This window comes from Podarcis vaucheri (genome assembly GCF_965113315.1).
Source record: "Podarcis vaucheri genome assembly, chromosome: 16".
NCBI classification, from domain to species: Eukaryota; Metazoa; Chordata; class Lepidosauria; order Squamata; family Lacertidae; genus Podarcis; species Podarcis vaucheri.
The window spans coordinates 40,357,027-40,381,432 of NC_138754.1; the positions used below are offsets into that span (position 1 = coordinate 40,357,027).

Sequence of the window (24,406 nt, forward strand, 5' to 3'; positions counted from 1 at the left end):
ATCTGCTGAGGGGCATCCTTTCTCAACAATACACTTCCTGCCTTTTCTTTTGACACTCAGCAGCTTTTGAGATGCTGTTGTTGATATAGAAATTTGTAAGGGAATGTGTGTTTTAAAAATTAGACACCCAGAAATTTGCAGAAGTTTGCAGGTGCTAAGGTGCCTCAGTGGTGGTCTCCTGACACATAGCTGTAATGATAAGACAGGTAAGTGACAGACTGAAGTACAATTTCCGCTTTTGTTCCTAAAGAACTTTGGTGCCCAGTTTAATATGTGGTTTGAACCCAGCTACCTCTGTTCCAGAGGCCATGACAGGCTCTCTGTGCTGGCTGAGGCTGATGGGAAGTTGTAGGCCAAAACATCTGAAAGACACCAGTTTGGGGGAGCATATAATGTTCTGAAACTTCTAAGAATCACCAATTAATTTCTCCTCTCTTACTGTGGGACATGGCCTCGCTACAAATCTATAGTAGTTTCATACGTGTTTAACTGCCACGGCTTCCCACAAAGAATCCTAGGAATCGCACTTGGGCTGACAAGACTGAGAATGCTGTGCTACAAGTGAGATCTGCAACCAAATGCTGCAGCGTGGAGTGCTCCTGTTCAGAGTGCCAGCCAGCAGCCTCCTCTTCTAGGATACGTTGTCTCCTCCCCCCCCCCGATTTTCTCCTTTCTTTACAATTCTCCACCCCATAGGCACACTGGCTATGTTCATCCTCACTGGCATGTTGGAAGTAGGGGCTCGCCCCAAGAGTTTCCTCTTCTGCAAACATCAGGGTTCCCCTGATAATGTTGATACCTTCCTCTGGTATGTGAATGGTCCCAGTTTGATTACATAAAGATCAGCACTTTCCTCTGAATGTGGCTGACAGGAGGATTGATTGAGCCTGATACCAGCACCACCCTGCCCTTCACAGCAGTCTGAGTTTCCAGGGTTTCTTGGGAGAGAGGCAGATTTTTTTGAAGCAAATGCATAGTGAAGAATACCAGTGAAGAATCCTCTTGAGGTATCCTCAGAGGAACACCGCAGTCCCCCACCCCTGCTTCAAGGTTTTTTGGAAGATGCCATGGCAATTTAACTGATATGAAACCTGATATGAATCCTGAGAAGTGGAGTTTGTTATGGTTGCTGAGAGTTGTCAGGAGAGCTTCAAGAAAAATGCAGAGAGCAAAATCAACCCCAGTATATGGTGTTTATTGACCTGAATAAGGCCTTCAACACTGTACTGCCCTGTGGACTGTCCTGAAAATTGGCTGCCCAGATAAATTTTTGAACATCCTTCGGCTCCTCCATGATAACATGACGGCAACAATTGCAGATAACAATGGCTCTCAAAATGTACCATTCACAGTGGGATCAACGTCATGTGTGCACACTCAAAGGATGATATCCAAACCATCCTAAATATCTTCACAGAAGCTTATGAAAATTTTGGGTCTATCACTCAATATCCAAAAAACCAAAGTGCTGCACCAACAAGCACAAAACAACCAAAACATTGGAAAGTGTCAATTACTTTTCCTACCTGGGCCGTTACCTTTCCACAAGGGCCAGGATTGATGCCGAGATCCAGCATCGCCTGAGCTCTGCAAGTGCAGCTTTCTCCAGATTGAAGCACAGAGTGTTTGAGTGCGCAGGGAAACCAAAATACTCATTTTACAAAGCTATTGTACTACCAACTTTACTGTACACTTGTGAAACATGGACCACTTATAAACGCCATTTCCAGCTCTTTGAGAAATTCCATCAACCGACTCTCCTCGGGAATACAGGTGAACTAATGCCAGTGTACTGCAAAAAGCAAAGATCACCAGTTGATTCTTCAGCATCAACTTCTTTGGACTGGTCATGTTGTTTGGATGCCTGATTACCGTCTTCCAAAGCAACCACTCTATTCCCAACTCAAGAATTGAAAGCGAAATACCAGTAGATAACAAAGTAGGTTTAAAGACACTCTCAGGGCAAACCTAAAATAATGTAACATAAGCACTGATAACTGGGAAACACTGGCCTGCAAATGCTCCAATTGGAGAACAGCCTTTACCAGCCTTTACCAAAGGTGTCATGACTTTGAAGAAGCTTGAACTCAGGGCAAAAAGGAGAAAGAGGAAGGCACGTTTGGCAAACCCTCACTGTGATCAACTCCTGCTTGGAAACCTGTGTCCCCACTGTGGAAGGATGTGTGGATCCAGAATTGTCCTCCACAGTCACGTACTCACTGTTAAGACTGTGTTCATGGAAGACAATCTTCTCAGCTACGAGTGATCACCAAAGAAGAAGACGACTCCCTTCACAGAGCTACAATTCCCAGGATTCCCTGGGAAGAGGAATGAATTATTAAACCAAATTACACTTCCCAGGGTTCTTTAGGGGAAGCGATGACTGTGTGAAGCAGTGTGACACTGCTTTAGTTGTATAGTGGAGATGGGACCAAAGTTGTTACACCCAGAGAAAGAGAGTTTTCTGGCATTTTAGTTGGGAAAGCAATGGGCCTTAAATGTAGACTTGAATTATTTTTTACTTTTCTTTTCCATGAAAGGAATAATTCAAATGTTGGGGTTTTGTCTCCTTTTGTTTTGTTCCCAGTTGCTGCCAAATGGTGGGGAACGAAAAGAATAGACTATGCTCTCTATTGCCCCGATGCCCTCACCGCCTTCCCTACGGTGGCCTTACCGCACCTTTTCCATGCAAGCTACTGGGAGTCAACAGATGTGGTTTCCTTCCTCCTCAGGCAGGTCAGTCCTATTTGGTTTGCAAATCTCCAGCATACACAGGGACTGTGCTCATACTCCCATTTACCGTGCACTCACTGTGCTTCCAGCCCCGGTCTTTAATCCATGATCACACAATGTTATCCAAAACACTACTCTTTGATGTGCTGTTTCTCAAGCCTGCTTCGCACCAGTTTGGAGCCCTTAAGTTCCTAGTCCATCTCTAGCCAAGCCGTAGGGTAAATGCATCCCCTCCCTGTCAAGATCCTCTGTTGTGTACACAAACAGAAATTAATTTGACACTCATGAAACCATGCTGATGTGAGCAGCCAGAGGGATAGAGCGGTGAAACGATTTCACTGCGTTCTAATGTGAACACACCCTCAGTCCTCTGTTAGTATTAAATTGCAGAGGGAACTCACAGTTATTCAAGGAAACTGGGCACAGCTAATTTATCATCAATTTTGCTTTGCATTTTTGCAAGCTGAAAATATCTCATGCAAAGCTCCAAATATAATGAATGACTCTCCCTCTTAATAAATGTAGCTTATGATACCCTTGGCAAAGTGTTCATATTTCTAGTGCTCATGATGGTAGCGGGGGGGGGGGACTGTGGGGGCTTTGACTTAAGTATTTGTGAGCATGTGTGTGATGTGACATCTTCTAGCCTTCTTGCCTGCATACCCTTCCCCTCACAAACTTTCTGTTAGTTTCAACTTTTCAGTATCATAACAAAAAATAACTGGAACAAAAATTCTGTAAAAGCAAAACCTCTAAGATTGGCTAACTAAAATAAAGCGTGCAGTTTAAATGCATGAATGTTTTGCATAGTTTAGGCCAGTTCATGAAATTCATTACTTTTAAACTGCAATCCTATATGCATTCGGCTAGGAGTAAGTCCCCCTGAATTCAGCAGGCCTTGTTTCAGAAAAGCCTTGTATAGGATTGCACTGTTCATGGAGTTTTCTAGGCGCTTGCCATCCTCAATATGATAGAATCAGGAAAAGGGGCAAGAGGATAGATTGGTCTCTGAAACACTTTCCTCCCAGAATCCTGGAGCCAGAGTTGCCTTAGTTAGATTGCTGAATCTGCTGGAATCTTATGTCATCCCAGGAAGTGTCTGGTGCTGCAGGGCTGAGTCAAGAGGTCAGTGGATCTGGAGGCAATGTGTGATAATAATGCATTTCTGAAGAAAAGATTTCCCCAGAGCAGGGAGAAAAGGGTTGGGATGCCATCAGAATGAGCACACAGCTTTAGCACGAGGACAGCAGACTAAATTATGACATTTAGGAGAAAGCTTTTCCTGCTATAGGAATAAAACATTTGCAGAATGTGGCAGACATAGCTGCACACAACTTCACTGTACTAGAAACACACATACATACTTCTCATCCTGGAGTGAGCTGCAAGAAAGGGATGGGTGAGTTTTGCAAGTGTTTCAGCAAATCAGGGAAAAGCTGAGTACAATGGGTTCTTATAGGCTAGCACTTGTGATGTCACCAGCATGCTTTCCTCTATCCCTAAAGCAGTTGTCAAACTGTTTTTTTAATGTTCATAAACTTACATACATTTTTAACAGAAGGATAGGCATAAAAGTATGCATACTTTGTTTTAAAATATTTTTTAAGTATATCCACTCCCTAAAACAAGGGGAGAGACATTAAGATTCAGAGACCTGATCCAGCATTCAATTTGCAAGAAGCATTACGAATGGAAGGAAGTTTTGGAAGCTGCTGTGAATGACCATAGTTGAGGGCATCAGCCACCACTGGGGTGCCACCCCCTGTTAAATAGAACAGGAAGAGCCAAACAGACTTTCTCCAGCAGATGAGGTCCCCAGCAGCAGCAGCTTCCAAGAGTGGCCATATCTGTGGAGCTGATAGGTAGTGCCTGCGTCTGGCAAAAACTGTGATTGTGTTGGTGTTTCTGGTGTAGAACAGAGTGACGGTTGTGACAGCTGAAAGTAATCAGGATTGGACATTGGATGAGTCTAAAAAATAATTGGTCTTTCAACTGACCAAATGTCACCAGATGTGCTAAAATGTAATGTTAATTATATCAGCACAGTGACATCAAAGACACTTCAAAGTGTTGCTTGTTGCCATTAATAATTCATTTAGCACTTTCAATACGCAAATGGAAACTCCAGCCACAATTGAAAGTGTTCTCCTGACCACTTCAACTCTGCCCATCTCTTAATGGTTTTACCGTATTTTTCGCCCCATAAGACGCACCGGCCCATAAGACGCACCTAGTTTTTTTGGGGGGAAATAAAGGGAAAAAAAATTATTTCCCCCCCAGGTGCGCTGCGCTACACCAGGAGCTTGGGGCGTGCGGAGCTCAGCGCGCCCCAAGCTTCTGCGTGCCGGCAAGGTCTCCGCTAGCGTGGGAGAGCCGGGCGCCTCTCCCAGGGCTAGCGGACCCCTGCGCTAATCCAGAAGCTTGGGGCGAGCTGAGGTCAGCGTGCCCCAAGCTTCTGCGTGCGCGCAAGCAGTCCGCTAGCCTTGGGAGAGCCGCGGGGCTCCCCCAGGGCTAGCGGACCCCTGCGCTAATCCAGAAGCTTGGGGCGTGCTGAGCTCAGCGTGCCCCAAGCTTCTGCGTGCGCGCAAGCAGTCCGCTAGCCTTGGGAGAGCCGCGGGGCTCTCCCAGGGCTAGCGGACCCCTGCGCTACACCAGAAGCTTGGGGCGTGCTGAGCTCAGCGTGCCCCAAGCTTCTGCGTGCGCGCAAGCAGTCCGCTAGCCTTGGGAGAGCCGCGGGGCTCTCCCAGGGCTAGCGGACCCCTGCGCTACACCAGAAGCTTGGGGCGTGCTGAGCTCAGCGTGCCCCAAGCTTCTGCGTGCGCGCAAGCAGTCCGCTAGCCTTGGGAGAGCCGCGGGGCTCTCCCAGGGCTAGCGGACCCCTGCGCTACACCAGAAGCTTGGGGCGTGCGGAGCTCAGCGTGCCCCAAGCTTCTGTGTGCGCGCAAGCAGTCCGCTAGCCTTGGGAGAGCCGCGGGGCTCTCCCAGGGCTAGCGGACCCCTGCGCTACACCAGAAGCTTGGGGCATGCTGAGCTCAGCGTGCCCCAAGCTTCTGTGTGCGCGCAAGCAGTCCGCTAGCCTTGGGAGAGGCGCGGGGCTCTCCCAGGGCTAGCGGATCGCTGCGCTACACCAGGAACTTGGGGCGTGCTGAGCTCAGCACGCTCCAAGATTCTAGGTTCGCGCAAGCAGTCCGCTGCTGCCCCAAGCCTGGCGCACCCGGTGGGACCTCCTGCCGGGTGCGCGAGGCTTGCAGGCATTCGCCCCATAAGACGCACCCCGATTTCCCCTTCATTTTTGGAGGGGAAAAAGTGCGTCTTATGGGGCGAAAAATACGGTAAATACCATCTGTTCACACTCACGCTATGGCTCTGTTTTAATTAATCTAGAATAACTACCAGTTCTTTAAAAATAAAAATGGCAGAGGGAAAATGTAGGAGTACAAAAAACCAAACCTTTCCTTTTAAATAAGTGCAGAACCCCAGCTAGTGCCACTCAGTTGTGCAACATGTGCAAAGCACCTGGCCCCCAGTAATGGAACAAAGGACATTCAGAAACAGATTTGGGTGCAAACAGGCTGCAACTTATGCAAAAACAGGCTACAAGAAGTATGCAGGGTTGGCTAGGCATAGGGCCATAACTGGCTATTGGAGAGCCCATCTGGTGTTAACGGAATTGTCCAGTGATTTCAGCTGCTCCAGTGACTTCTGCTGCCACCAGAGCTAGGCATCTTCCACTTGGCAAACAGAGTGCAGTAGATTCTTGCTTTGTGGAAATCCCTGATCAGGCTATGCTTTCCTCAGGTGATGAGGCACGAGAACGCCAGCATCCTGGAGCTGGATGGGAAGGAGGTCTCTGTCTTTACTCCTTCTAAGCCCAGGGAGAAGTGGCTTCGCAAGAGGACCCATGTGAAGCTAAGGGTAAGGACAGTCTTCTGTTGTTTTTGAAAAATTTAATTTTATTCTATATGGAAAGCAATATGCACTCCATTTGGCCAGTCCAAGGGTTTCATTAATGCGAGTTAATCCACTGGCTTCATTGAGGAGCACCTTCCCCCGCTAAGTCATTGCTCCTTGGCTTTCTAGCAAATTGCATCTGGCATTGATTGTGTCACCATGAAAAAAAGACAGTCGCTTGTGAAACTTGTTGCTGAGCATGAAACAATTTTATTTGTTTTATTTGTAAGTGGTTCCTCTTCCTCCGCTTTTTAATCCTCAGTCTCAACAACCCTGTTAGGCTGAGAGTTAGGAACGGATGCAAGGACACCCAGTGAGGTGCTTGACTTGATCTGGCGCTTGAACCTGGATCCCCCCCAGTCCTCGTCTGACCCCCCCCCCCACATGCATCTTGCTGACTAGTTTAACCATCAACCATATGCTTGTACCTCAGTGACAGAGCACACACTTTGCATCCAAAAGATTCCTGATCCAATTCTGCATCTCCAGGTGTAGGTGAGGAAGACTCCTGTCTGAAACCCTCAAGAGCACCTCCTAGTCCATATAAACAGTACTGAGGTAGATGGCCCAATGGTCCAACTCTGTAAAGGGCATAAGAAGTCCTATAAGATATGTGGAAATGAGGTCTCCTTGGCTGCCACTTAACAATTTCAGTTGCCATTCATGCGCTCCCAAGCCACTCATGCATGGGCAGGATTTGAAATAGGGACATTGGCGCCATCCAATGCAATTATTATTATTATTATTATTATTATTATTATTATTATCCTGCTCTTCCCCTCTGTGTTTCTTCTTCTCTTCTCCCGTTGATGGGCGAGTGATTTGCAGCCTGTCTTGCTTCTCAAAGCATTCCACATATTGTACTCCAATATTTCCAATAACTGATTGGCGTCCAATTTTAACATTTTACGTGCTTTTTATTGTATGGCTTTATGTGCACTTGCTGTAAACCACTTTGATTTTTTAAATACATAATACATAAATTTACATTTACATACATTATGTAAATACATAAACATTTTACAAATAAATATTTGTCGTTGTTATTTTAAATGTTTATGCCCTGCCTTCTAGAACAGTGTCTTCCTTAACTATTTGTTCTCTGCACCATGCACATTGGTGGGTCTACATAAGTAAATAAATAAATGTTTGTGATGCTGTGGTAAAGACACAGCACCCTCAGGCTGGTAGGTGATAGACCTAACTTGCAGAAAGGACAGGCTTTGAATCATGGTATTGTAGAGCTGGCAGGGACCCTGAGGTCCAGACCCCTGTCTAGTCCAGACCCCTGCAAGTCAGGAATCTCAATAAAGTGTTCATGGCAGGTGGCATCCCAACCTCTGCTTAAAAGCCTCCAATGAAGGAGAGTCCAGCACCTTCCAAGGGAGTCCTTTCCACTGTCAAACAGCTCTTGCCATCAGAAAGTCCTTCCTGATGTCTAGTCAGAATCTCTTTTCATGTAACTCGAATCCATTGTTTTGGCTCCTCACCTCCAGAGCAGGAAAAAACAAGCTTGTTTTTCTTTTCTTCATAGAACGTCACCGCCAATCACCGAATAAATGATGCTATTGCCAATGAGGACGGGCCCCAGGTGTTAACTGGAAGGTTTATGTATGGCCCCTTGGACATGGTCACACTCACAGGAGAAAAGGTATTGTTTGTTACAGATCTAATCAGATCCCTTTAAAACAAAGAAGAAAATAAATGTTCCATTTATCTTTCTACAGTAACTTTTTGTTCAGAGTATAAATCTTAAACACCCAACTTGCAGATAGATTTAATGTCTGGATCAACTGAAACTGAAATGTGCTTGGTGCTATTCAACATAAACAGAACCTGAAGCCTGATCATCACACACACACACACACACACACACACACACGATAGATGACCTGAATCCAAGAGGTCTATTGTCAAATGAGGTCATGCTGGCTGAGACTGGTGAGAATTGTAATCTAAGACATCCACAAGGCACCAAGTTACTATATAGTGCTGCTATGTAATACTCTATCAATTAACTGGGTCTGCTTCTGTCTGCTCAGAAACTTGATTTGTGACTTCATGTAAGGGCACTTTTGCAAGTGATACAGAGAAGGTGCTTTTGCCTCTGATGTGGGCATAGCAAATATTGTTATTAGGAATTGCTGCTGTCATCCTTTTTCTTCTCTGTAGTTCCCAGGCCAGGATCCAATATTCATATTCTCTTTTTATTAGGAGAAATTGTTTAGGAATGTCAGAGGTTCCAAACAATCCCCCCCCCCCAACAACTTAAAAATCGTTGAGGTTCTTGGCAGACCACCTCATTGTTTTTCTGTCTCTTATAGCAATTGCAGTGTGCTGTGCTAGAGGCTGTTTGATTTTTAATCACATTTGTATTGTTTCTTTTATTGCTTATATTGTATTTTCTTGCATTACAGTTCAAATTCCATAAATTCAAATTGTATGTGTTCTTCACCAACCACCTGAGAACCACTAATGGTCCACAGACCACAGTTTGAGAAGCCCTGTCTTCATTGTAGAATAAAATGAGCACCTTCTCTGCATTGTACTTGGCAGGAATGGTGGCATGTATTTATTTATTTGTTATAATTGGCGCCCTGTTTTCCCACCAAAGGCGCACACTCAGCCTTGCTTCAGGGTGTTTGAAATTAGTCTTGAGGCTAATATTGGAAGGGGTCATAAGAGTGCTAGAGAGTAACACCCTCAGTGTTCAGGGTGCTCTGCAAAGTAACCTAAGCGTTAGATAAATGTCAAATGCCCCCAAGGAGTTCATAGTCTTCATTTCAAAAATGGAAGAGACATAGCTTAAACCACGGTATACAATTGATCCACCCCCCTCATTATAACTGCCCTGACATCTTAGGATGAAGGGTGGTATATAAATATAATAAATTTAACAAATTAAACAAATTATTATTTTTATTATAGTCTGTTATGATTGGCAGTGACTCTCGTAAGATCTCAGGCACTGGAAGTTATTTGTGGCCCTGCTACCTAAGACACTTTTAATGCTGTGTGCAGACATGCTGAAGACCATAGATAGTAGACAAGAAGATAGTAGACAAAGAATGAATGTCCTGAAACCTTGAAATCAGAACAAGATAATTTGCTAGATTGTTACTTGCTACGCATGTTCATGATTCCACATACTTCTTCCTCCCAATTTCCTTTGTGCCGTAGGTGGATATTCATATCATGACACAACCCCCATCAGGAGAATGGGCTTACTTTGACACAGAGGTCACCAACAGCAGTGGTAGGATTTCCTACATTATCCCCGAAAACAGGCGGCTGGGCATTGGCGTATATCCTGTCAAGATGGTGGTCAGGTAAGTTTTCCTGCAGGATGTTTGGCTTCTGCATCCCTTTATAAGTAACTTGAACTTGGAGCTACAGTGTTTGAGGGCAAGGGACTGACCCAAACATGTTTGCTCCCTGATCAGTCTCTTAACTAACTCAGTACCTCCCTTTTCCCTTTTCCTTTAGAGGCGACCACACGTACGCCGACAGCTACATCACTGTTCTGCCCAGGGGGACTGAGTTTGTGGTTTTCAGCATTGACGGTTCCTTTGCAGCCAGTGTTTCAATCATGGGCAGTGACCCCAAAGTCAGAGCTGGAGCAGTTGATGTAGTACGGTATGAAGGATTTGGAAATGCTTTGTGTCTGCTGTTTGGAGTGCAAAATTATGAAAATATCCCCTTTCATTTTTAAAAGGGATGTTGCTGACCCTCAGGGTTTCAGGGAGAAACCTTAATTATAGCATATGCTTTTGTGAGCCAGAGTCCATTAGAGTCATGAAGTATTTGTCCTGAGGGGTTGATATGTACATAAAATAGGGGGATGGGAATCCAGACAGTGACAATTCACAAAACTGTGTTAGCAGTAACATAAATATTCTGGCATTAAAGGTAAAGGTACCCCTGCCTGTACGGGCCAGTCGTGTCCGACTCTAGGGTTGTGCGCCCATCTCACTTAAGAGGCCGGGGGCCAGCGCTGTCTGCAGACACTTCCGGGTCACGTGGCCAGCGTGACAAGCTGCATCTGGCGAGCCAGCGCAGCACACGGAAACGCCGTTTACCTTCCCGCTAGTAAGCGGTCCCTATTATCTACTTGCCCCCGGGGGTGCTTTCGAACTGCTAGGTTGGCAGGCGCTGGGACCGAGCAACGGGAGCGCACCCCACCGCGGGGATTCGAACCGCCGACCTGACGATCGGCAAGTCTAGGCGCTGAGGTTTTACCCACAGCGCCACCTATGTCCCTATTCTGGCATTAGTGGGCTAATTATTGTATATTGGATGGTTCTCTCCTCCTTTGCCACATATTAAAGAGCTACTTTTGTTTCATGGCACAAATACTCTGAAATCTAGGACTCCTGTCTCCCGTCTGTTAATAATAAAATAGTGGGGGGGGGGGTTAAAATAGCATTCTTTGTTCCAGGGGCATAACTTCTTCATAGCACATCCCTGTTCCAAGGCCCCCTTTCTGTGGCCTGAGACTCTTAGAGAGGATGGTTTCCCCACCCAAGTTTCTTGGGGTTCCAAAATTCATTTCCTGGTCCTTTTAGTTGCACATACAAAAAGATCTGAGAACACAAAATGAGAAAAGATGTGATTGGAAAGTAGGTTACAAATGTCCTAAATGAATTTAGCAAATATATCAAATTTAAGAATGAAAGACTAGGATAATATGTTTACAAAAGGTATTTGTGGGGATAGAAGAGCAAGCATTTATTTGTTACAAAGTGCTGTGCAAGGGAATAAATATTGCATAAATTTCTATTGATCACTTAGCTTCACATATAGCAGCTTCAGCAGGCCGGCTCCTGGCATATTCCTCTCTATATTTGTGGATAGTTAAGATTCCACTTCCATCTCAGTTGTTAGTAAAAAATAAAAGAAAATAAAATAAAGGGCATGTTCTCTCTTGTGCTAAGGGACTTATTTCCCAGGACTTGGTGGGGGAAGGGCCTTGCAGGCAGAAGCTCCCAGGTTCATTCTCTGAAATCTCGATTTAGGTCTGGGAGTTTCCCGGCCTAAACATAAGGCAGCTTCTTGTGTTGGTTATTATAAGTTGGGGGAAAGTACAAGCAAAGCACCTATTGGCAACACTTGGAGAGTTTTCCTCTGAAATCATCTCGTCAGAAGCATTTCTAATACAAATAGGCTCGTGAATGTGCCAAGATGGTTCAGGACTACAGCAGCGGGCAAATGGTTAAAGCCCTTCCCACTCCCCCTTGCCAGATCCCCAGCCTGTAATGTGCTGCATACATCCTCCCTCCCTCCCTCCTGTTCTTATTCACTGTTTTCTCTCTTCCCCTTCTTAGGCACTGGCAAGACCTTGGCTACCTCATTATCTACGTCACAGGCCGGCCCGACATGCAGAAGCAACGGGTGGTTGCCTGGTTAGCACAGCACAACTTCCCCCATGGGATCGTCTCGTTCTGCGATGGTCTGGTTCACGACCCACTGCGGCACAAGGCCAACTTCCTGAAGTCCCTACTCACAGAAGTAAGCAAGCAGAGCAGGGTTCATTCTCTCTCTCTTTCTCAGCAGGTTTAGGGAGAACTTCTCAAAGGCCCAGAGGCTGTGTCTATCCAAACAGTGCATGGAAATATCTGTGGGTAGTGTGGGGAGGTGTCGTCCTGAAGCAAACTAAGCATCCAACAGATACTGGAAGATTTTTGGTGATGTTCCAGGCACTGGCCAGTTGTTAGCGAAGTCACTTAAATATAGCAAACAGAGTCCAGAGAGAAAATAAACTGATAATACTTTGGAGAACAGAAAAACCCAGTATATCATATTAGGAGAAATAGAGAGGTGTTCTGTCTTTCTTAGTAGCTAAGCTGTAGTCCATAACAGGAATATATACTAATACAGAGGAGAATTCCCTCAGAACTAATCAGCTGATCAGAACCTCTTAAACATCTAACAAACACAGTTTTGACAAACTCGGTTCACTGAGGTTCAATTTTTAACCATAGTTCATAGAATCATAGAGTTGGAAGGGATTACAAGGGTCACCCCCGACAATGCAGGAATCTCAACTGAAGCATCCATGACTGATGGCCATCCAACCTCTTCATTACATCCACCTGAGACATTTTAACTAGGGATGCAAGAGCATCCATTCGTTTTCCCAAAAAGGTGCTGTGGATGGTGTATGTTCTAAGTGAGCATGTGCGAAATCCCTCCAAAAGCGCTGAGCACTCTCCTCCACCTCCCTCTTCCCCTGCCAGTAGACAAAGAAACTTCCCTTTGGGCAGGCAAGGAAGAAGCAGAGGTGGCGGCTGCAGGCTGTGGGGCCGTTGCCCAGTTAGGCAATGTTAGACTCCAAGTGTCTTCAGAGGCTCTTTGGTAATAGAAATAGGAAAAGGTGTCATGTTCAAGTTTCTCTCTGTTTCTCATTTTTCCATTCTTCAGTTCTCAACAATGCCACATCAGTTTGCAACTTTTAAAAAAGAAGCCTGATGAAAATTCATCATTTTAGTGCAGATTTCTCTTTCAATATACAGTGGTACCTCTGGTTGCGCACAGTTCCGGAGCTCCGGTCAGATCCCAAGCAATTTGCAACCGGAGGTGCTGCTTCTGCGCATGCATGCGGCGCGGTAGAGCGCTTCTGCACATGCGCGCGCAGCGAAACCCAGAAAAATACTTCCGGGTTTGCTGCGTTCACATCCTGAAGGATCCACAACTAGAGGTGTGCGTATGCAGAGGTACCACTGTACACATTTTAATGCACCTTTGTCTAATGTACACAAAGCAGTTTTATAATATCTTTTTTGCATGAGATTTTATAATATACACATTTTTATGCAGCTTTTATTATAAGCACATTACTTTTATTTATCTATTTTCATATGCCGCTATTCATAAAAAAAAATCAGAGTGATTTACAACATGTGTACTTGGCCAGACTGTTCATCTTGGTAGGTGAAGCCCTGGAATGATGCCCCCAAACCCTGCCCAAAGTGGCACCACTTCTGGGCAGGCTGTGACCAAGACCCCTCGCTGTGCCCTTCCCAGATGGAAGGCCCTGAAGCAGCAGCTGCTGCTGGCACCGCTGCCTTCCTCCTGGCCCAGCGTAGGTTACTGGGGGAAATTGTGCCGGTGGGCTTGCAGGATCAGGGTGAACCTTGTGAACGCCAGTCCTGCTTTTGAGCATTCAAGGAGGGTGTTGGCCTTCCTGAGCACTTCTCCTAAAATGCATCCTTACTCTTAACATTACAACCTTTCCCCAAGGCATCCTACAAAAGATGCTACATTGCAACATCTTTGTGTGAAAACCAAGGGTCTGGTGCTATTCCAGAGGGTACATTTCCCTCCCAGTTGCCAATGATTTGCCTTTTCTTGGCCTGCACCCTGCAGCTCGACATGAAGATCCATGCGGCCTATGGATCCACCAAGGACGTCTCGGTCTACACCTCCATCAGCCTGCCGCCTATGCAGATCTACATTGTTGGGCGGCCAACCAAGAAGTTACAGAACCATTGTCAGGTAACCTCAGAATTCAGGTGCTTTCACAAGGGATAGATGAGTGCCTGTATGATGAAGCTGGGGGTGCAGCCTGTCCAAACCCTGCAGCTGTGCCACTCAGCTGCTCAGGCGCCTGGGGTGGCTCCTGTGCCTGGAGGCAGGGCAGGGTAAGCCAGGGCAGGGCGTGCGGCACGGAGCCTCCAAGGAGTCTGCTCACTGCCTCCCCCTCAGCTGTAGGGCAGCAGAGGGGGAGGCGGTGAGCAGATGCAAAGCCGCACACTGCCTGCAGGTGCCTGAGCCACCACAGAAGAAGAAGAAGAAGAAGAAGAAGAAGAAGAAGAAGAAGAAGAAGAAGAAGAAGAATTGATTTTTTTATTATTTATATCCCGCCCTCCCCAGCCGAAGTCAGGCTCAGAGCGGCTAACAACAATAAAAGTAACACAGCATTCTAAAATAAATTCATTTTAAAATCAATTCAAAATCAAATTAATGGTAATCATTGGGCTAGAGTTCTGTGAGGATTACCAAAGGAGGGGGTCAGAGTGTGCCTTGGCCAAAGACCCGGTGGAACAACTCTGTCTTGCAGGCCCTGCAGAAAGATGTCAAGTCCCACAGGGCCCTAGTCTCTTGTGACAGAGCGTTCCACCAGATTGGAGCCACAGCCGAAAAAGCCCTGGCTCTGGTTGAGGCCAGTCTAAGCTCCCTGTGGCCCAGGACCTCCAAGATGTTATTGTTTAAAGACCGTAAGGTCCTCTGTGGGACATACCAGGAGAGGCGGTATGAGAGATGGTCCCGTAGGTACGAGGGTCCTAGGCCGTATAGGGCTTTAAAGGTTAAAACCAGCACCTTAAACCTGATCCTGTACTCCACCGGGAGCCAGTGCATCACATCACTCCCAGAGGAGATGTGTGGCTCAGGCGTGCTGCAGGCCCCACGGTCAGTGCTGCCCCCGTGGTGTGGTCGCCAAGTGCCCATTCCCCCCCCCAGCTATGCCTCTGGTGCCACTTCTGTGTCAGTGGGGCTCACGAGAAGTGGCTCCGAAGAGATACCCAGAGAAGACGTAGAGGAGGGTGGCATTTTGGAGCACCAGCAGTCTAGCACAGATCTTACCTTTATGGTGCCATCTTTGTTGGCATGGAGGAGAAGAATGGTGGAAAGAAAGCCAAGCATCTCCTGAGGTAGTTGCAGAAGTGACTGTAGCTCAGAGGTAGAGCATCTGCTCTGCATACAGAAAATTCCAGCTTCTTCAGTCTTCAGCATCTTCATGTGGGGCTGGGAGAGACCCCTGCCTAAAACCCTGGAGCGCCGCTGCCAGTCAGCCGTACTGAGCTAAATGCACCAAATGCTGACTCCATATAAGGTATCTGCCTCATCTATGGAGAGACAAAAACGGACCCAGTCAGGGGATGCGCAGGAAAAGCAGGCAAGTAGCCCAGTAGGCCTGGAACAAGATGGGAAGTCATTGGATAGGGGAGAAGCAGCAAGCCTGTCTATGCCTTGCCTGGCTATGTGTCTTTCTGAAAACAGAAGCATATTTCAGTCAAAATTTTCAGGGGATCAGTGTTACATTTGTACTATCAAGACTTACCAGTGTGCTTTAAGAGATTTTTAAAATTTTTGATTTGGGTCTTTTAATAGCATGGTCCAAGCTTAGGCGATGGAGAACTGAGTACGCAGATCTTGTACACTTCCTTGGAATCCATTTGATGAAACACAGTTTAGACATGTATTATATTAAATAAAATACATATATACACAAAGTGTATCAAAGATGAATAATGGCCATTGCAGAAACAGCATTAATATGTTTAGCAAATTTGCTTATTTGGGTTGACATTTACCATATTTTTCGCCCTATAGGACGCACTTTTTCCCCTCCAAAAATGAAGGGGAAATGTGTGTGTGTCCTATGGGGCGAATGCAGGCTTTCGCTGAAGCCTGGAGAGCGAGAGGGGTCGGTGCGCACCGACCCCTCTCACTCTCCAGTCTTCAGGAGAGCCCCAGCGCCAGCCCCACAAGGTCGGGGGACAGAGGGAGGCGGAACGCCGCCATCCCGCTGTCTCCCGAAGTGGTTTGGAGGCTGACGGCGGGGAGACCCCGCCGCCAGCCCTGCAAGCTCCGGGGACAGTGGGGAGGCGCAGCGCGTCTCCCCGCTGTCCCAGGACCTGATCTGAAGGCGGGCGGCGGGGAGAAGAGCGCTTCTCCCCGCTGCCGGCCCCACAAGCGCCTGGGGGGGGAAAATAATTTTTCCCCCTTTATTTCCCCCCAAAAAAACTTGATGCGTCCTATGGGCCGGTGCGTCCTATGGGGCGAAAAATACGGTAGATGGCTTTTTGCTGAATAACTTATCCTGGTGCACATACAAGTAAGTTTGTTGCCTATATTGTTTTGCCAGCTGCTGAGGAGATTTTGGTGCTTGCTTCTCAATTTCTAAACTAGTGTGTCAGAGAGACTTCTCCTTGACACGTGGCAGGAAGGTAGAGATGACCAGCTTATGGAGGGGTTCACACATTCCACTTACCCCGCTTCAGCAGTGAGAACCACATCCTGTATGGCAGATTATTCTCTGGCAACCTGAGATAAATTTGTCACTTGGTAAACAGTTGCCTTGGCAGCATCTGAAATGGCAGCTGTGAAATTGCATTTGGCAATGGAACTAGACTGAAGTTTTGGACTGCAGATGTCTTCCAAAAATAAGCTTTCATTTTAATTAAATTTGCAGTTCATTACCGAGGGATACGCAGCCCACCTGGCCCAGCTGGAATACACCCATCGCTCCCGCCCCGCCAAGAACACCACCCGGATGGCTCTTCGGAAAGGCAGCTTTGGCCTCCCGGGCCAAACAGAATTCCTGCGGAAGAGGAACCACTTGCTGCGCACCATCTCCTCTCAGCCAGCCACGGCAGCCAGCGGAAGCAGTGGCTACAGGCCAGAGCGAACCCAGAGTCAGTCAGAGAGTGACCGGGAGAGGGAGAGGGAGCGCAGCCAGAGGAGCATGAGCCTTGCCACAGGGTGCTGGGGCCGGAGCACAGCCTCCAGACTGGAGCCGGGGGGCCTGGGGCAGAAGTAGAGCAGCCGGGCGGCAGCAGCAGGAGGCAATCGTGCGTGGCAGCAGCAGCGGAGGTGAAACAACCGAGGCCTGTGGTGTGGTGTAGTGGGGCAAACATGGTGCTACTCATTGCCAGAGAGGCAGTCATAACTTTATGAGGCGATAACAGACTGGTTTTCCCCCCCTCCACGCAAAACACACAGGCCTTGGTGACGGGGGTACTGGGTTTTTGCAGAGCACTGTGCAAAGAGGAACAAGAAAACTGCCTTTTCAAGCAGAGGGGCATCAGGAAGGGGAAGATGAATACTTTGACAGCTTCTGGGTGCAGCTTTTTCCTGCCCCCCCCTTTCTTACCCAGGTTTGGTGATTGTAATTATGTGCCTCCTCAGCTTCTTAGCCATCAGTCAAAGATGCAACGGAGGGCGGGAGCATCCCAGTGCCATGTGCGGGCAGAACTGGAGGAGTCAGGCGGGGAGCCACGACTGGGGGCTTGTTCTGCTATCTGAAGTGAAGGGAGCTGCATCCTGCCACCGCTTTGAAATAAGTTGCTCCACTTCTGGAATCTGGAGAGACTCGGGTTGGACACAGGGAAGAGTTCAAGACAAGCAAAGGATGCTTAGAACACACTCCTATTCTGCTAGGAAGCAAAGTCATGTTGACAATGGCTAATTCAAGGCATCTTTGGTGCGAGAAGCATGGGATCCGATTAGCAGTTTGTTTTATTTGGGTACAATTTCCTATGATTATTTTTAAGTGAACATCTTAAAAAAGGAGGGGAAACAAAAACCTGATTTTGGAAACTGGTGGATTGTACTAATGCAGAGAAAGGATTTTATCTGCTGCTTTCTGCTCTTTGGTGTGTGAGGGAGGGGGCAGGGTGAAAGACGTCGGGCAGTTACCCAGTCACTACTTTGTACTTTTGGAAAGTACCAACAGTTAGTTTCAAGCATCTAGGAAACAAATAGCAGTGTGCTATTTTTGCTCAGCCTAAAAAAAGCGAAGTCCAAATTCTTCCCCACTCCGCCCACTTCTCTTCTGCCTCTTGACCAGAAGGGAGTCCGTCCTTCTTTCCAACTTTTGCAATGGCTTTCAGCGGAGGATGTAAATTTTGCTTTTCTTTTTAACTATAGTTATGCAACTGTAAAACCTCATTGTTTTTATTTGTTTTGCACTGATAATTTTTAGAAAGGAGGCCTATTACTATTTTATGAAGCTACACCCTCCCTATTTATAGCGCATGACAGTCAAATGTTGCTAAACCAGGATGCATCTACCCAAATGCAAACATGCAGACACACAGGGCTTTTCCCCACCAACAATGTCAGGAGATTTAAAAAGAACAAGTGCAACAAATTGAGAGGTGCAAACCAAGGAAATGCGATTTTTAAAAGGAGAGGATAGACATACCTTAAATTTCCCTAACTACTCTCTGTACAGGAGTTGCAGGTTTGATGGTTTGGATTTGCTGCAAAGTTCTGTGAAGTACATTTGCGAGCTCTGCCCTGAGTTCTAAAGAACGTGCTTGGTCTACAACACCTTATAGTAGCTGTTTGAGAATGGGGGTAAATTGCACAAGGGAACATAGACCTACAAGGAAGGGTCTGCAAAACTTCCCTAGCCACCATCACGCCACCTCACCCTGCAGATTCCGTTTCCAGCTGCTGCAGAACACAGTTAGCCTGAGATAATGGACTAGTTCTCCAAGAGTTGGGGTTGCCCTTTCTTGCCTATAGCTTCTGGCATTTTTTATATTTGCACAGGTGTGCTTCTTTGTTCAGTGTTCCAATTTATACGTAAAACATTTCCCCCCCTAGACCAACATCTCTTTCATTGTTTCTTCTTTTCAATACCAAGACTCGGCAGCACTGTGAATTAAAGCCTCTTTCCAAGCCACGAGGCTCAACAACTCACCTGGACATGTAAAAAGCTACTTTGCTACATGGGTTTCAACACCAAATTTAAAATGGTGTGCTCCATCCATATGAATGTGATTGTCCAAAAGGGGTAAAATCCATTTATTTATCCATGGAAACTGCTGCTCTTTTCAAATGAAGCTTGCAACTCCCAACATTTCTTAAATGGTTGATGATGAGCCATACTGCAAGATTATAAGCCTCTTGTCTCAGATGAAGTCAACAAGAAAATCTTGGCGAGTTTTTACTACTTTTTTTTTTTTTTAAAGCCAAGCACTATTGACTTCCCTTTCTCCTCAGCCTAGCTCTTTTCAAATATACATAAAAAAAATGAGTGGGTGGGTGTTGGAAATGCAGAATCCACATGGATTGCATTATAGCTCTTTGCTAGCTCAGTGTATCATCTGACCATCATCACAAAAACAGACTAGGCGGCCACATGATCTGGATTTGAGTTTCATTGATTTGGCCTCTCCCCTGAACATTCAAGACATGACATGTACATTATTCAAACTTTTAGACGTTCAGTGGCTCCTTTTTAGTGTGTGTCTGTGTGTGTGTGTGTGTGTGTGTGTGTGTGTGTGAGAGAGAGAGAGAGAGAGAGAGAGAGAGAGAGAGAGTAGACAGTGTAAAGGGAAAAAAAACAATGTAAAATGCCTGAATATGGGTTGGGGAGGAAGTGGGTGAGATATATATATATATATATATATATGCAGGTTTTGGTGTCTTCGGGTGTCTTCCCGTGTAAGAGTCGGGGTGTCTGTGCGACGTTTCGACGAGGTCTCACTCGTCATCTTCAGGCTGGTGCTTTCGGCTTCTTGTTACTGGAACAGAGCAGAATCTGGTGTTTGAGTTCCTATAAATACTGTTGAGGGGTGTGGTGTATAGCCTCCAACGTTCTGGGCAGAGAGGAAGTTCCTAGATTAGTGTGCCTCTTCTTCTTTTGTTCCTTAATTACTTGAGGGATATCTTGAGTGATTTCATGAGTGATATTCTGAATACCACTGGGTGGGTCATTAAGTGTAGATTAGTTGCTAAAGCTTTTGTGTCTTGACCTCTTGAGCTTGTGAAGAGTTTTTCTGAGAAGATGGCTGTGCTGCATTTAGTTGTGCTCTGGCTTGGCTTCGTGTATAGGGGCGAGCTGTGGTTTTGTGCCTTGTGCCAGCCAGATCTGTGTAGGGATTGCAGGGGGGTGCAGCATCCGGAGGTGCCACTATAGTTTGGCTACTGGATGGAGTCTGTAATATGTCTGTGGAGAGGGTCTGGGTTTGGGTCTGGTGTGGTTGATTGGTGACGGCGTTCTGTGTGCTTCTGGTTCTGGTGTCGGTTTTTGTGGGGAGGGCTAATTTCCAGATGTCTGGCAGGCGGGACGTGTCGTCACGCTTGTTCATGTTGTGAGGGTGTTTCTCTATCTCGATGGCTTCCATGATTATTCTCTTGTGGTGATGTTCCATGTTAAAGAGCAATTTGGAATCTGCAAAATTAATTTCGTGTCCTGTTTCTTTCATGTGTTGGAAAAGAGAGGAAGTTTTTTCTTCTTTTTTGACGGCATTCTTGTGTTCTGCGATACGTGCATTTATTCGTCTGTTTGTTTGTCCAATGTACGTGGCTGGGCAGACTTTGCAGGGTATTTCATAGACCCCTTGGTTTTCCAGCTGGATTTTGTCTTTTGGGTTTCTGAGGATATTGGCTATTTTTTGGTTGGTGCAGAAGGCTGTTTTGATATTGTGTTTATGGAGGATTTTGCTGATTTTGTCTGTAGTGCCCTTGATATAAGGAAGGAGGGCCATGCCATTGTTTTCTTCTGTGTCTTGGTTTTTGGGGGGTGTTTCTTTTTGGATTAGCTTCGTAACCCTGTTTTTCTGGTATCCATTGGCGATTAACACATTTGAGAGATTCTGTAACTCAGTTGTCAAGTGGTCTTTGTCAGCCAGGCGTTTGGTTCTGGAGATGAGAGTCTTGGCTACGGAGTTTATTTGTGCAGGGTGGTGGTGTGATCTACACTTAATGACCCACCCAGTGGTATTCAGAATATCACTCATGAAATCACTCAAGATATCCCTCAAGTAATTAAGGAACAAAAGAAGAAGAGGCACACTAATCTAGGAACTTCCTCTCTGCCCAGAACGTTGGAGGCTATACACCACACCCCTCAACAGTATTTATAGGAACTCAAACACCAGATTCTGCTCTGTTCCAGTAACAAGAAGCCGAAAGCACCAGCCTGAAGATGACGAGTGAGACCTCGTCGAAACGTCGCACAGACACCCCGACTCTTACACGGGAAGACACCCGAAGACACCAAAACCTGCATTCCTGTACCCGTGAAAATCTACGAAAGCATATATATATATATATATATATATATATATATATATATATATGCAGTGAAAGTAATTAATTGTATGTACAAAACCTATGTCTGGAGGGAAATAAACCTTCAGGTTTTGTTAACATTTCAAGACCTAGCTTCCCCTCCCCCTTGTTTACAACAAACTCATTTTATGGACCAAGTTTAAACTGTCCAAGGATGCTAAAGAAATCTCATTGCCTCTCGCCAATCCATATTTGAAACAAATGATCCGTAAGAGGGACAGTCATTCCTGTGTACACCCCCCACCCCTTGGCCAGGCGTCTCCTCTCTTCCAGCCATTCTCCCTGTTTCTTTTCAAGACGGTTGTTTTGTGTGTGTAAGGGGATGGGGGTGGTTCTTCATCCTTCTTTGCGATTGTAATAATTTTGAATTAAGTGAGTGGCGAACAAGTGACATTATGGCTGGAGGCTTTTTTCATTTTTTTAAGCTCTCCAGGATGCCATCATTCTGGTCCATGACTTATGTATGTATACCCCTCGTGTGTTGTCCTTGATGTTGAAAGCTGAACTTGCTACTCTGGCATTAAACAAACAATAGCAATAGCTTCATTAGAAAGTAGTGTGGCTCCCTCTGGAATGAATCTAGAGAGCAGCATTCGCCATCCCAGTTGGAAATGCAAAGACTGATTTGTGGAATCTGAAGCCATCTGTATTTAATGCTGTAGCCTCAGTGGTTGTCTTTCCTTGAGATCAGTTCCCCAGATCCAGTTTATACCTTAAGGGCCAGTAAGTGTCTATTATGAGGCTGTGTCTCTGTGGCACTTTCTGACAGCTCAATGGAGTGGGGAGGCAGGAATGCCCCCGGAAAAGGCAGGTCTGCTAAACTTGCTGTGGGAACCTCAGGTGTGCAGACTTGCCCCTCAAGAGTCTTCTCAGCCGGGTGAATGAATGAGTGGTCAGGGAGAACAGTTTCAGTACATTGCGTATATTAGAGCCACCTGGACGTGCCTAGGACTCAGCCAGTATGATGATCAGCCTTTCCCAGCCTGAGACCTTCCAGATGTTTTTAGCTGCAAGGCCCAGCCAGCCAAGGAACAGGTAAAACTTGCACTTTTTGTCTTGGGATCACATAACTTCTGTTTGTTGTTGTCTTTGAAGTATGTTTTGCAAGTAATTTGGACTCTGAAGTGGTTTCCTCTTTTAAAAGACAGGGGAACATATTGGGGTGATATTTGAGGAAAGGAGTGGTCAAGAGATCAGGAACTCCCCCCTTGCAAATATTTAGAGGAGCTTGCACCAGCAACCTGGCGTTTGGGTAGCATTTAGAATTCTCACGAGATCAAGTGCTCTGTCCACATCTCCCCCATCCTCCTGCCATAAGCCAAGGAACTTTGCATAATGCAGTGCTGTATGGTTTACATCATGTATTCACACTGCACAATTGGAGCTGCCTTGGTACGGAACAAGAATTTTGCTGAGTTCGGGTCTATTTTTTAACATAGACTTAATTTACTCTTTTCAGATGTTCCATATCAACAGACCTTGCATTTGGGGGAAAGCTTTGCAGGGTAATTTGGTGCTGAAGTGTTTAAACTTGGCTAAAATGTTTAAAGGCATCACATGGAACTAAACTTTCATTTCTTTTAAGCCAAAAAAGGCTGCAGATGGGCAGGGGAAAGCCTAATGCTCTGAAAAGCCAAGGTGGGTGTGGAGTTTAATAAAGCTTGCCTCTGCACAACCCCCAAGTTTGCCAGAGCATGCTAAATTTTGGAAAGCTCCTAAAATGTTTGCAGTCTGAGAAAACAAATGAAACAAAAGCACACACATGGGTTCTAGGTGGCATTCCTATGACACAATCCTATACATAATTACCCAGACGTAATTTCCATTGTGTTCTGTGGCCTTGCTCCACGTTACTCCCTGTTAAGTGTGTTTAGGATTGAAGCCTTAGATATCCAAACATTACAAAAGGGCACTGACAACACCAGCCTGCTGGAATGAAGCAGATCTAGATGGCGGGGAGTCCACCTAAGAACCCCATAAATACCACCCAGAATTCCATTCAAAGAAAATTAGGATATAAATGTACAAAACAATCAATGGTTTGATGGGAAAAGAGGCCCAACCTGTTGTATACATTCTTCCCAAACAAGATAGCTTCCCTGTAATTCGCACTGGGGCCGGATGTTAGCATCTTCTGACAAGCCAACTTTAATTTTGATGAACGTTTTGTATCTTAAAGCTAGCTCAAGGGAAGCTGTCTGCCAAAGGCAGGGTGGGGAGCGACGTCAGTTACAAACAAAGCCGCCCTCCTCTGAGACAGTTTTATCCCGGGCTTTACTGGAGTCATCCCTCTAGTTCAGGTATTTACCACCATTGCTGCAGTTTTTCCTGTTAGTTCCAAAAGCATTAAGGTTTTGTCTCCCTCTCCTTCATCACTGAGACCCCACCCCACACTTCCTTCTCCTCCCTGACTGTTACTCTGTATTCAACAATGTTCATTCTGTTGAATGGTGGGCGGAGGGCAGGCTTCTCAAAGATTCGGCTGGAGGGGCTGCACTCCAAGAATGTTCCCTATGGAAAGGTCACAAGGGCAAATCAGCCCAGAGTCCAGCTACCTGCGTTTGTGTCTGCATGATCCTGTCTGTCTCCTTGCTCTTGTATGTGAGAACCACCCTCTTCCTTGCTGGTCCTGCCGCCTCGTCCTGCCACCTGGTTGTGCTTTGTATATGGTTATCCCTTGTACGTTAACACCAATTAAAAGAAACGGGAAGGCCCTCTTGCTGTGTCTGCTTCTTTGCAAAGTCCACAAAAGGCATAAAGCTTCAAAGCGACTTGCTTTCAGAGCCCAAGAAAGTAGCCCTGAAGCATCAGACCAAATCCCAGCATTCTGTCTTTACAACAGCCAGATTTCTGGGGGAAATCCGCAATCGGGACGCCATGGCATGGGCTTCCCTAAGGCACAAAGAGCCTC

General features: G+C 46.1%; 1 protein-coding gene across 2 annotated transcripts in view; it reads left to right on the top strand.

The window, feature by feature from the left end:
• The window catches only part of PITPNM2 (phosphatidylinositol transfer protein membrane associated 2), a 175,199-nt gene extending 150,990 nt beyond the window's left edge, over positions 1-24,209 (top strand). The window contains exons 19-28 of one of the 2 annotated variants that reach the window (XM_082204070.1): positions 2,588-2,736; positions 6,532-6,648; positions 8,219-8,335; positions 9,865-10,013; positions 10,171-10,320; positions 12,009-12,192; positions 14,050-14,178; positions 16,880-19,678; positions 19,743-19,841; positions 21,508-24,209. In XM_082204070.1, the coding sequence (XP_082060196.1) occupies positions 2,588-2,736; positions 6,532-6,648; positions 8,219-8,335; positions 9,865-10,013; positions 10,171-10,320; positions 12,009-12,192; positions 14,050-14,178; positions 16,880-17,227 (1,343 nt within the window). In that variant the 3' untranslated portion in view covers positions 17,228-19,678; positions 19,743-19,841; positions 21,508-24,209. Of the gene's footprint in view, positions 1-2,587; positions 2,737-6,531; positions 6,649-8,218; positions 8,336-9,864; positions 10,014-10,170; positions 10,321-12,008; positions 12,193-14,049; positions 14,179-16,879; positions 19,693-19,742; positions 19,842-21,507 lie in introns of both variants that reach the window. The other variant, XM_082204071.1, reaches the window with a different exon arrangement.
• Positions 24,210-24,406: the final 197 nt, after the last annotated feature.